Source organism: Gallus gallus, chromosome 5, assembly GCF_016699485.2.
Source record: "Gallus gallus isolate bGalGal1 chromosome 5, bGalGal1.mat.broiler.GRCg7b, whole genome shotgun sequence".
Classification (NCBI taxonomy): Eukaryota; Metazoa; Chordata; class Aves; order Galliformes; family Phasianidae; genus Gallus; species Gallus gallus.
Window position 1 is genome coordinate 49,778,494 of NC_052536.1, and position 12,044 is coordinate 49,790,537.

The following is a 12,044-nucleotide window of genomic DNA, read 5'->3' on the forward strand; positions in this document are numbered from 1 at the left end:
TACTCTGTTTGATAGGCAGAGTTGAACTCTTTGGAAGTAACTACTCAAGCATGACCCCCTTCACATGACTGCTGTTGTCAGGGTTTGGGAAAAGAAGCCCTGCAGAGTCACTATGTGGTCTGTGAACACAACACTGTTGATCTAAATCCATGCTGCAGCTCGAAAGAGGCAGCTGTACTCCTCTGGCGTCTGTACTGCCCCCATTCCTTCTGTTAGAATAAATGTGCTGGTGTAGGTAAGGGAGCTGCAGCAGAAGGCTTATGGATTTTTGGAGGGAGTTCTGGTTTTGGTGAGATTTTCCTCTAAAGTTTGTGCTTTGACCTTGTGCATCAAGTCAGGTTAACCCCAGTGTTTGCGTGAAGGAAGGCAGCAGGCCTGTGCATCGTAGAGAGGGTGGCAGTAGGCTGACCCCTTTGAGGTTTTACACTCAGATAGTGGTATCTCCTCTCTACCAGGGATTGTTTGGTCAGGAAAAGACCACTGGAGTTTTGCCCCATGAACTGGCTAGCACAGTCTGTGCACTGAGTCAGCAGTCTTGGAGGCTGGATGTCTGGCAGTGAATTCTTGAAGCTATACTACCAAGGCCTGAACTAGATGTTCTTGTACCTTAGGCGTGTTGAAGGAGTGCTCTTGAAGGCCCAAGGAGGAGCCTCGCGTGACCATTAATCTGTGCATAAAACTTGCTCACTGAGCAGCACAGTTTTTGTGATATAAGCAGCTGGTTTTTCACCTCCAAGTTCCTGTTATGCACAACAGCATTTCTGTAGCATCCTGTGGAAGGCTGACCTCCAACAAAGTGCTGAACTGTTTGTACCAGTAACGTAATATAGTGGTCTTCAAATGGTGCTCTACGTGGGGTTTGTAGAACTTTGAAACCAAGCTTTTCCTGTGAAGATATGCGACTGCATGAGATGTGTAGTGGCCTGTGAGGAACTGCGTAGGCTCAAAGTGGTCTTCGGGCCCCAAAGTGTGAGAACCACAGAGCTGAGATCACTCATTTCCTGAGCTACCTGCAGCACTTTGAGGGTGTTCTCAGGTTTTTGAGGGATTTGGGGCAGGTCTAAAACAAGGAGGCACTTAGCTCTTCCCTCCAGTGAGTGGTTAATTTAATGACCTTTGCTGAAATGCTAATAGAAATGTTTGCTCTTTGTGTTTAAAATTAGGTAAGTATATCACATTGATCAGACTTTAGGAAGAACAGGTGTTGCCTATAACTTTCATTAACATTTCATGTTTTATGTTTATTTCAGCTCTTTAGAGAAGTAAGAATAATGAAGATCTTAAATCATCCAAATATAGGTACCTTGTTTATTTTGTGTAATATATAAGTTTAAAAAAAGGTCCTGCACTAGGGGGTTAATATGCTCTTATGTAGCATTTAAAAAAATACACTGTCATAACTGTTTAACAGAACAAAAAACGTTGACCCTTTTGCATGAAATTGGTATTTACATAGCTTATTGATTACTCCACATCTTTTGAGTAGAACAGTGATTTTTACTGAATTTAATTTCTCATCAAAATAATTCTATACCAAACAAGAAATGGTCAAGAAATTGTTCAGGATTGTAAGGCTTAGTTGAAGCACTTCTGTTATAGTATTGTCAGCAGACTAATTGATAACTTATTTGTCAACACGTATGCCAGGACAGTGTGTAAAAATGGCTATTGCTGATGCTCAGTGCTGACACTCAAATTTGTGGAAGTTCTGCATAATTTACTTTTCCCTCATAGCCAAAACAGTCTTGTTTTATGACAAAATGTTGATCCTTACGAGTTGACAAAGATGTTGGATTATCTTTCATTTAGGGATACTGGAGAGGAAAAGCTTCTCTAGAGTAATATTCTGATACTGTCAAGCAGCAAGCAAATTATTGTTCCCCAACAGACTTCCCTATGGAATTAAATTAATACTTCTGCAACTAGCTAATTGGTTAATAAATTGCTTTCTTTTCCAGTGAAGTTATTTGAAGTCATCGAAACTGAAAAAACTCTCTATTTAATAATGGAATATGCAAGTGGGGGTAAGTAAGTTTGTTATTAGAGCCAAGAAGTAAACAAATTGCCAAGTGGCAGAAAGCACTTTTTTGTTTAATGCTTTGTTTTCATTTTTAGCAGATATTAATGCCATGGTAGGATATAAATTTAAGCAGTCTTTAGTAGCCTCAAGAACTTGCCCAGTCTTCATATCTTGAAAACCTTCACTCTGAGCTTAGTGGAATTTAGTAACCTTAGTTTTCTTTCCCAACTTAAATTTAATTGGAATCTTTGAATCTTTGTTCAGCCTTTGATTGCTCTTGCCTATAACAAATGTCAGCCTTTTGTTGTATTCAGCTCCCCAGGACTAGTGTCAACTTTTGCATAAGATACTTGGTAAAAACATGGATGGGACATGTTGAAAGTACAAGTACTGCAACTTAAGTTTTTTTTAGATGGTGGTGGTGTTTGACATATCTTCATCACAGACCTTCTGCTGTCAAATATTACTATACTACCGATGTCCATTTCAGGAGGGAAGTTTTGGAGGAACTTAAAATGTTTATTCCCGATTGCAGAGGGGGAAAAAAGGTCTGCACCATGCAGTGTCAGATATTTTCAGCAGAGCTAGAATTAAGGCATTTGGGCTTAAGTTACTCTTGGCTGGCTAAAACCTGATAGCCCATTCTTTGTCAATGTGACCCTTTAGCATCAGCATCTGGGAGTCTCAAACAGTTGAGCCTTTTCTTCAGCTTTGGGAGGAAAATAGTTTCTTCTCAGATAAGTTTCAAATTGAATTCTGTCAGATTAGGTGAAGGTTAGCTAATTATTATAAAACGTGAGAAGGATCCCCAGTTTGCCCATGTTGTCTTCTAGCAGCTCCCTGAATGATCAGCCAAGCTTTGTCTAAACAGAAACAAGCATTGTAAAACACTGTTGTGATATTGGCCAGTACACATTTGTGAAGGCATCTCTGCAGCTCGATGGTGCTACACTTAAAAGCGAAGTCCTGTTGCCATCTAGTGATTGGCTTCTGCAAGGTAGAAGGGCCAACAGTTCTCTGAAGTAATGAGATCTTAGTTAGAGCAATGGGGAAATGCATATTGCTCTGAAAGGCTGTGAGCAGTGCTCTGTGCACGTGGTGTTGTTCAAAGCAGGCAGGGCCGCTTATCTGAGTGACAAGGATTAGTTTTCTGTTTTTAAGAGCCTGCTCTCACATGAGCTGTGTGAACCCTGGTTGGAGGATGAGGGGAACTGTATTCCAGTAACTGCAGTATTTTGCATAAATTGAGTATAATTCCTTATCTGGCGTCATTTTACCTAAATTATGACAGCATTCAGCCTTGCTTCACATTTTCTGGAGGAACAGCTGTGAAATGCACTTGAGAGAAGTTTCTGACGTAGGTGTTCAGTAGTAATGCTATGAGGGAAGCAAGGATATGCTGTAGAAAATCCTGACGTTCCCTCAGAATGCCCTGTTATGCTTTTTCTGCTGTATGACTGTAGCTTTTTTTATTATTTCAGTTTGCTGAAATTCCTTCTTTAAAAACAAATGTGAAGTTACTCAGCAATTTCTTTGTGAGGTGGCTATCTGCAAAACAGTGGTTTCTTGCTCAATAGAGAATATTTAAGTATTTGATTCAATTTTAAAATTAATATTAATCTAACTTGTGCTGGTAGGAGTTTCTTTTGTATTTGTCAGTTTTTAGTAAAGATGTGTGCTTTCACCAGTGCACCAATGTTCCGTGGGCCTGTTGGCTGTGCCTTGAGCTCAAATGTAGCCTGTATGTACAACCTGTACTGACGTGCTACAAAATGGCAAGATTGGCTTAAAAGTAATGAAAAACAAAGTTTTAAAAAAACACAGATTTTTGTGCTACTTTGGTAGCCTCCTTTGGACATCCACAGCCATACAACATTGGGCTTGTACATTCAGAGGTAACATTGCTGTCTTACTGACCTCATGCTGTGTGATGGGTCATCTCAGCATCCCGCTAGGTTCATTACTACAACTTTCATTGGGAATGCCTCTTTCAGGCCTAGGTTAAGTCTGAGATTTCTGTTTTGGTTAAAATAGTTCATATATTAACTATATATCCTGTGCAAAGAAAAATTACGATGCTGGTATAACAATATTTATAGGTATCATCAGATGCTTTCATATATGGAGCTCATTTTTGCAGTGCAAAAGGCACCCTTGTGAGAAAGTCTGTGAAGCAGTACAAGTCACCTCTATTTACAAAACAGAAGTATTGCCATTCCTTTTCTGTCATAAACAATTGGAAGGGAATGTTTGTGTCTATATCCAGTCTTTCATTAAGCCTTATTGTTCTCTTGTGTCAGAGATGATGTTGTTTGTGTTCTCTTCTGCCTTGTTCCCTTGGGCTAACATATAATCTAACCTCGAGTTCAACTTGTAATACAGTCATTCCGGTGAGGCTGCTGTGGGTAACTGCTAGAGAGGAATCTCTGCATTCTAAGTTGGCGTTAATGTGTCTCATTATTAAATTATAGGGGAGGTGTTTGACTATCTGGTTGCGCATGGAAGAATGAAGGAAAAGGAAGCAAGAGCTAAATTTAGGCAGGTATGTATAACATTCCTATACATCAGCTTTTTCCACCTTGTTTTTAATGCTGAAATGGATGAAACAGCTGTCCTTTGTGTTTGACTCCTAGCAGTGTTCACTGGGATGTGTGGCCTTGTAGCACTCGGTGAGAGGAAACTTGGGTTACGGCAGTATTTTGAAGGGGTTAGCAGTCCATTCAGCAGTGCTGGCTTCCTTAGTGTTCGTGCCAGAGTGCCTGGGGGTGCCAGAACACAGTGACTGGTTTGTGGACTCTGTTCCAAAATTCATTTCCTCTGGGTTGATTTCACATATCCTTACTTCAGCTGGTCTGCAACCTTTTGGAGACTGTTCAAGTATAACACGCTGCAAACCAGGTCAGGAGCAAACATGGGCAGTGCCTGGTGCAGGCACCCCTTCACACCCATGCACTTGTATGGAAAGATGCAATTTAACAGCTGTTCTAAAACATCACTGAAGAATAATTTCTAGGCTTGTTAGTATATAGCTTTCTTTATGATGGATAAACTGAACCTGTGAAAATGTTGGAATTTCATTGATCTTTAGAAAGGCATTTCTGTTCTACAATAAAGCAATATTGAACATAAATATTTTTGCATAACTAAAGATCCACATCCTCTTGTAGCATCTGGTGTTCCCTTTGCAGATCTCACTGGCCTAATATACTCTTTTCTGCTATTGTGAAGAAACTTGTAAGTGCTTATGTGATTGCCATCCCATTGGGTAACTTAGGTGATGCTGTGAGAATTAATAAAGAAGTCTTGTATTTATCTTTTACAGAAGATTAAAAGAAACGAATAACAAAAAAAGGCAGCTGCAGACTTCAGGAGATGAGATTTGTGTTTACTAGACTGAAACAGAGCTTTAGCATAAGGAAAATTTCTCTACCTCTGTAATAAAACCTGATGTCTTCGTATTTAATATTCCATCAGGTAGAGCACTTCCCTTTGTGATTAAGGATTTCTTATGTACTTCTTTGCTGTGCGTTGGAATATGTGTGATCAGTTGTGCTGTGTTGTGGAGCAGTCATTTCCACTTTAGCTGTCTTTAAATCCCAAACCATTACCTTTCTCTTTGTAATGTCACCTGAAGTTCTTCAGAATATCTTCAAAGAATTTGCTGTTCTTTCTCACACGTGAATGCTGAGAAAAGATTCTCTGATCTTCGTGCCACCTTTCTTTTAGCAGGAGTTGTGTGGAAATGAATCTTACAGTAATTCCATTGCACGTTTACCTTTGTTTTTCTCTCAAGGATTCAACTCTCCTTTATGTGAGAACTTATGGAAATGCATCAGACATATTTTATGGAATAATGTGGGTAGTACAGGATATAGGCAACTTCAAAAAAAAAAAAGCCCCACCTTCCTCAAAAACAAATGCAGAGGGAAGGAATTTAAAACTGCTAAGCTGAATGTTTGACCCATCAAGTGTTTTTCTTCAGATTCCCTGCTTTATTTGTGTAATTCAGTAGGATAAATGCTGCTCATAGAGATACATGGGTGGCTGCACTTCAATCTAGTGCAATATGTTGTAAGTCTCTTTCTGTGAGTCTGGTTTCCTTTCAGAAACCTGGAGTAGGCAGCTGCCTCTGTCTTTCCTCAATTGCTGACTTTACTGGTTGCTGAATTCTGTCAGTTGTAGAGGATCTTGATCTCAAAGATAGGTTGTTGAGAGCAACAAAAGCTTGAGTGTCTGGGGGGAAAAAAGAGAACCATAGTAATACCCGAAGGATAGAAGCTATATAGAAGAAGTGTGAGCTCATCACACTTTGCTGGAGAAAAGAGCATGCATGTGGGACAGAAGTCAGAAAACTTTGATCAGAGCTTGACATTTATCCAACACCAGGACTTTGACTGCAGGACAGTGAGGGGAAACTAGATCTTACTGGGTTTATGGGTCATAAAACCATTCATTTTTACCTTACTGAAGTCTCACAATAGCTTCATATAGCTTTTAGCCATTGCTGGAGGGAGAATGCTCTGTGTAGTACTTTTATCTGATTCAGTGCAGCTGTCCTAATGTTAGATGGATTTAGGACATAATAAGGAGTTTTTTTAATTCACTGACTAGTTTAACAGAAAGGGGTCTCTTTCAACTGCAGAAACAGTTGTGCCATGGTATTGAGCTTAGTACTTACAATAGATTATATTATATCTTATTTTCAGATTCTGTTTCTTCTTTCAGTAGACGTAATTCAGGCATAAAACATTCGTGTTTTATCAAAAGAAGCACTTTAGCTTCTCCCTCTAACAGACGAGGAGCAGGATTTGGTAATTCTCCCATCTTTACTTGTTTAGAAATATATTTGTATACAAATATCTTTTGTCCGTTTTGTTATGCATACTTGGGCTTTGTAACGGGGGAAAAAACCAAGACAATGATCAAGTTATTCCAGTCATGCTTGAAAAGGAACACATGGAAAGGTACGAACACTAAAAATACAGCCATGCTCTGCAGTTCTCCATTTCAGTTTCCTTTTGCGCAGCCGTGTATGAGAAATTCAAATCCAGAATGTTTTGCATTCTTAATGTCACTTAGTTTTAATTTCCCCATTGCAGACTTCCAGACAGTTCTGGTTCAGTCTCACCATCCTTACTCCATATGGAAATCTGCCTGTCTGGCTAAGAATTTGATGCAAAAACGGGGAGTCAGGTCAAGAGGAAGGTGAATGAGTGTTCTTCTCCCACCAAAAACATAGAAAATGAATGTATTACTTTCTTCCTCTACTGTATCAGATTAGTTCTGGCTTCCCACTCTTTCCTATAGAAGCAGTTCATTGAGTTTTGTTAGTGGTATATATTAGGACAAGTCTTAGAAAATAAAAAATCCACAAAATCCATATTACTGTTGTATATTCCAGTTAAGAAACAAAATGCTCACTTTAGCACTGTGAAAGAGACCAGGGGAGATTATTTATCTGTCCTTTTGTTCTGTTCCATCAGCTAATCCTTACAGAGAATAGTTTCTCTCCTTAGAGATAACATGTTCCATCTTGTTCTTAAAATCCTGTGATTATATGGATTTTTTTTAAATTCCTCCAGAGAAATGCATTGAAGTGCTCCTGTTGTTACAGCTAGAAGTCTTCTGTTTCTTACTCTGTTCTCCCAACCTACCAAGTATCAGCAAGTTTCTCACGCTAATCGGTTGGGAGTGAGGGGGCTGCAGAGGAACAAGTGACAGAACGTGGAAGGCAAGGAACTCAACCCAGTGATGCCATACTTTGTGTTCTTCATTCAGTTTTGACTGCTGTTAATCTTTCTTACACGTATTGCATTATTTCCCTTCCTTTTGGATTTGACTTTCTTCTGCAGTCTGTGCTATCCTGTTGCGGTGCAGAATAGTTCAGAAGTACCCCTGGAGCAAACAGCTGATTGATAATCTGCTAGACTTTCTGCTCTTAGAGTAAAAGAAGCTCAGAAGTGAGCGGTATAGTGCTGTGTCTCTGCAGTGCTGAATAAAGCATGAGGTGTATGTGGTGCTGGCAGCTTGGGAGCACCTGGGGAAGGGGAGCTTGTTCCTGGTGCAAGGGAATGGTAGTGGGGAGGAGAGGGAGAACCTCATGGGTGGTACAAGTGGTGGCGTGGGAGAACTCATCTGCTTTAGTGGCTGGCAGAAGCTGAACTGGGAGTCTGAAAGAGGGAATCAGTGCATAAGGGAACAAAAGCAGAATGGAAGTGTAGGAAACGGAAGCATTCAACTTTTCATTGAACACTTGGCTTCTAAGATGGCATTTTGCACATACGCGTGATGCAGTAATGCGGGGGCACAAAGATTAAGACAATATTACTGAAGTTTCAAATGCAAAATGGCTGGTAGGAAGCTTTGACCTGCATAGAACCTTGCTTTCATCTATTCTAAATACTGACAGCACAACGTTGCTTCCTACAGATCCTTATGGAGGATTGTTATGCTACAGGAGGATTGTTATGCTAAACTGGGTTACTTTCTAATGAGTTACTTTTAGTAGCATTAATGTCACCTCATCTTTCTCTACTGGCAATGTTAATCTTCAACACAGAATGGGAATGCATGTATTTAAGTGTAGTTATTACAGTATATTATTTTACATGCACTTAACATATTTTAAATTGTAATATCTGCCTCAATTCTGAACACACGTGCATTATGTTAAAACGTATTTTGACAGCATTTGTGATCATGTAACAATATGACCTTATCCAGCATTTCTCTACATGTAAAGTCCTGTGCTTGTAGCTCTAAAGCAATATACTAGGACAGCTGTGTAAGTAGCTTATATAGTTAGTTACATAAAGCAGGAAAAACTAAAGATATTTGGAAATTCTGATGGAAGAAATTATATTATTCTGCATGTAGTTTTCCTATTACTTGCTACTCTCATACAGTGTACAAAACACAGCATACGCAGCTCTTATCAGATACGTGGTTGTGTGTCAGTGCATAATTGAAATTTAACCAGACAGGCTTTCCCCCAGTAATTTCTGCAGTAGCCATGCTGTTTCTTAGCCTTTCCTCTGCATGCTATGGCATGAAAAATCACCTTTGGATGGGGGCTGGAAAGCTTCAGTCTAGAGGGAAGGCTTTTATAGCTGTATAAGGTACTGGAATGGAAATACTTCAGTAACCTTTCTGTAAGACATTGCTCCTACTGTTCTATAATTAGTCATACAGGAGAAAACAAAATCCTCTTTCAAATGTAGTAGGAACCAAATAGATTAAACAACATACACCTGAATAACCTAAGTTATTTAGCAGCTTTCCCATAAATATGTTGGAGTAGTTGCATATATAGCTCTGAATTGATAAGTACCTGTCTGCATCAGTAATAAATGTTGAACTTTTTGATTAAAACTGTTTCCTTAAGATACCACTTATATAATTGGGCTTGTTTTCTATCCAGATAGTATCTGCAGTGCAGTACTGCCATCAAAAGCATATTGTTCATAGAGATCTCAAGGTGAGTGGAGAAAAGTGTGTATGTGTCTGCAACTACTGGTTTCTGTTCCTGTGGGTGGGATCTTTATTGTGCCTATAAAATGTAGCATATAGTATACTTTGGGGTGTGGGGTTTCTTTTGCTTCCGTTATAGCAGATTTTGATATATGTTTACAGTATACAGAACTATTTCAAATAGAAGGAAGAGGATTTGGTATGCTTCTCAATACCGAAATCTAATGGCTTCTGAAAGATAGCTTTCTACCCTCTGGTCAGATTTAAATCTGTTAGAGGTCACTGTTAGCTGTGAGGTCTTAAAAACAAACAAAAAGCAAGTAAACAAAAAAAAAAACCCACTCCACAAACCTAGTTTGATAGAGGTGTGACAAGTTTTGATCTTGAGCAGAAGGAATGATCAATTGTGATGACAAAACTGAAAAATGATTTTTTTTAGTCACTTAGTACAAAGTGGTAATTGTAGAACCACAGCATGACTTAGATTGGATGGGACTTTGAAGACCACTCCGCTCCAACCCCCTGCAGTGTGCTGGTTGCCCCCTACCTGCTCAGGCTGCCCAGGGCCCCATCCAACTGGCACAGTTTGTCTTGGCAACCTGTGGTTCCTGTGCCTCACCACCCTCTGAGTAAAAAAATGTTCTCCTGACATCAAATCTAAATGTCCCCTCTTTAAAACCATACTGTCTCGACCTCTATCCCTTCTTGAAACTGTGCCTTTTGTATTAATGTATTGCTACATTACATGTTAAATACATCATAGCTTTCTAATTTAAAAGCACAACAAAATGCACCAGTCCAAACTTGAACAATATTTAAAGGTTGCGTGTACTATCAAACTTCAGCAGGAATGCCATGTAAATAAGGAGTAGTGAGAGAATTCTTTTTTTAATCTTCAGAGATTAAAAATGTTAGCTACGGTACTTCCATGGAGAAAACAGATGGTAATAGCACAGTTTTCAGTTATCACAACAGCTGCTATAGACTGAAGCCATTGTGCAGACTATTTTAAAACAGAATATATGAACAACAGTCAGAAGTATATCAAAAGACCTTGCAAGGAAGTGGAACGTTAACAGGTGTTTCAGCTTTTTGCATTTTAAGAATGAGTTGAAATGGGCATTAGCCTCTTAAATCTAGTATTTTAAGTTTATTTTATGAACCTTTCTTTCTCTTTCAGGCTGAAAATCTATTGCTAGATGCAGATATGAACATTAAAATAGCCGACTTTGGTTTTAGCAATGAGTTTACAGTTGGAAATAAACTGGACACCTTTTGTGGCAGCCCACCGTATGCTGCTCCAGAACTTTTTCAAGGGAAAAAATACGATGGACCTGAAGTAGATGTTTGGAGTTTAGGTGTTATTCTTTATACCCTCGTGAGTGGATCTCTTCCTTTTGATGGGCAGAACTTAAAGGTGAGCTTTGTGCAGGAATGTTGGCCTTCAGGAGGCATGTTTCCTAATGTTTTAGTTATGCGCTGCTTACAACTTACTGTCTCTTGTTCTGTTACCAAGGAACTTAGAGAGAGAGTACTAAGGGGAAAATACCGGATTCCTTTCTACATGTCCACAGACTGTGAAAACCTCCTCAAACGTTTCCTGGTGCTAAACCCAACAAAAAGAGGCACTCTAGAGGTAATGGCAAAAATTAACTGTCTTAGTAAGCTCGTCATTATATTTTGCAAGCTTGATTTTTTTTTTTTGAGCTGGTCAATAACTTAGTGTCATGCTGTTCATGAATAGTTTATTTGGAGTGGGTTCCAGGGAATTCAGTACAGGGCACGACTTTTTTTTTTTAAAGTTTCATTTGCAGGAATTACAAGACAGCCAACTCTGCATTACTTCCAAAATGAACAAGACTTTACACTGCACACATCATACAAATTTTTCCTGATAGCAGGCATTTTGATTCCTGTGCTAATGGATAATCAACCAAAACTTAACAAAAGTGATGTGGGAGTATTCACTACTAGGTTGTGGTGTGGTTGCCTTCTGCTTGCATTTTGTGCCATTGTGGAGAAGAAAGACCAAAATAATGCTGGCTTCCATAGACTTCTGTAGTCAATTGTGACTCGTCAGAGGTGACCTGGTGCTCCTTGTCTTGCATACTGGGCTTTCAGTTTTCAGCTGTGTGCTGGTATACTGCTGATTGGGCAGTAGTTCACCCTGAAGTGCACAGATGATTCCTGTCACTGGAGCAAAGCAAAACTGAATATGTGCTGGGCCTATTCTGGAAAGAAAAATGAGAGCAAGCATTAGTATTTGATAGATGGGGGAGTCATTCTTTCCACAGCTCACTTTCTTTGCTAGTAAGTATACTGTAGTAACAAAAACCTTTCTTTATAGCAAATTATGAAGGACAGGTGGATCAATGCAGGGCATGAGGAGGATGAACTTAAACCTTTTGTTGAACCAGAACTAGACATCTCGGACCAGAAAAGAATAGGTAATTGAGTATTTTTCAGAATATGTTACTATTTCTTAGTTCTATTTTTCCTACACCACACTGTTTCTTTCCCATTTGGATGAAGTAACTAATCTTTTAATTTGATG

The 12,044-nt window shown here is 39.2% G+C and overlaps 1 protein-coding gene across 30 annotated transcripts in view; it reads left to right on the top strand.

Annotated features, from left to right (window-relative positions):
- MARK3 (microtubule affinity regulating kinase 3) overlaps nucleotides 1-12,044 on the top strand; it is a 60,688-nt gene that overhangs the window by 24,279 nt on the left and 24,365 nt on the right. For all 30 annotated transcript variants that reach the window (XM_004936354.5, XM_004936357.5, XM_004936355.5 and 27 more), the window contains 7 exons: nucleotides 1,251-1,299; nucleotides 1,959-2,024; nucleotides 4,492-4,562; nucleotides 9,441-9,497; nucleotides 10,671-10,907; nucleotides 11,007-11,126; nucleotides 11,838-11,937. In XM_004936354.5, the coding sequence (XP_004936411.1) occupies nucleotides 1,251-1,299; nucleotides 1,959-2,024; nucleotides 4,492-4,562; nucleotides 9,441-9,497; nucleotides 10,671-10,907; nucleotides 11,007-11,126; nucleotides 11,838-11,937 (700 nt within the window). The remainder of the gene's footprint in view (nucleotides 1-1,250; nucleotides 1,300-1,958; nucleotides 2,025-4,491; nucleotides 4,563-9,440; nucleotides 9,498-10,670; nucleotides 10,908-11,006; nucleotides 11,127-11,837; nucleotides 11,938-12,044) is intronic.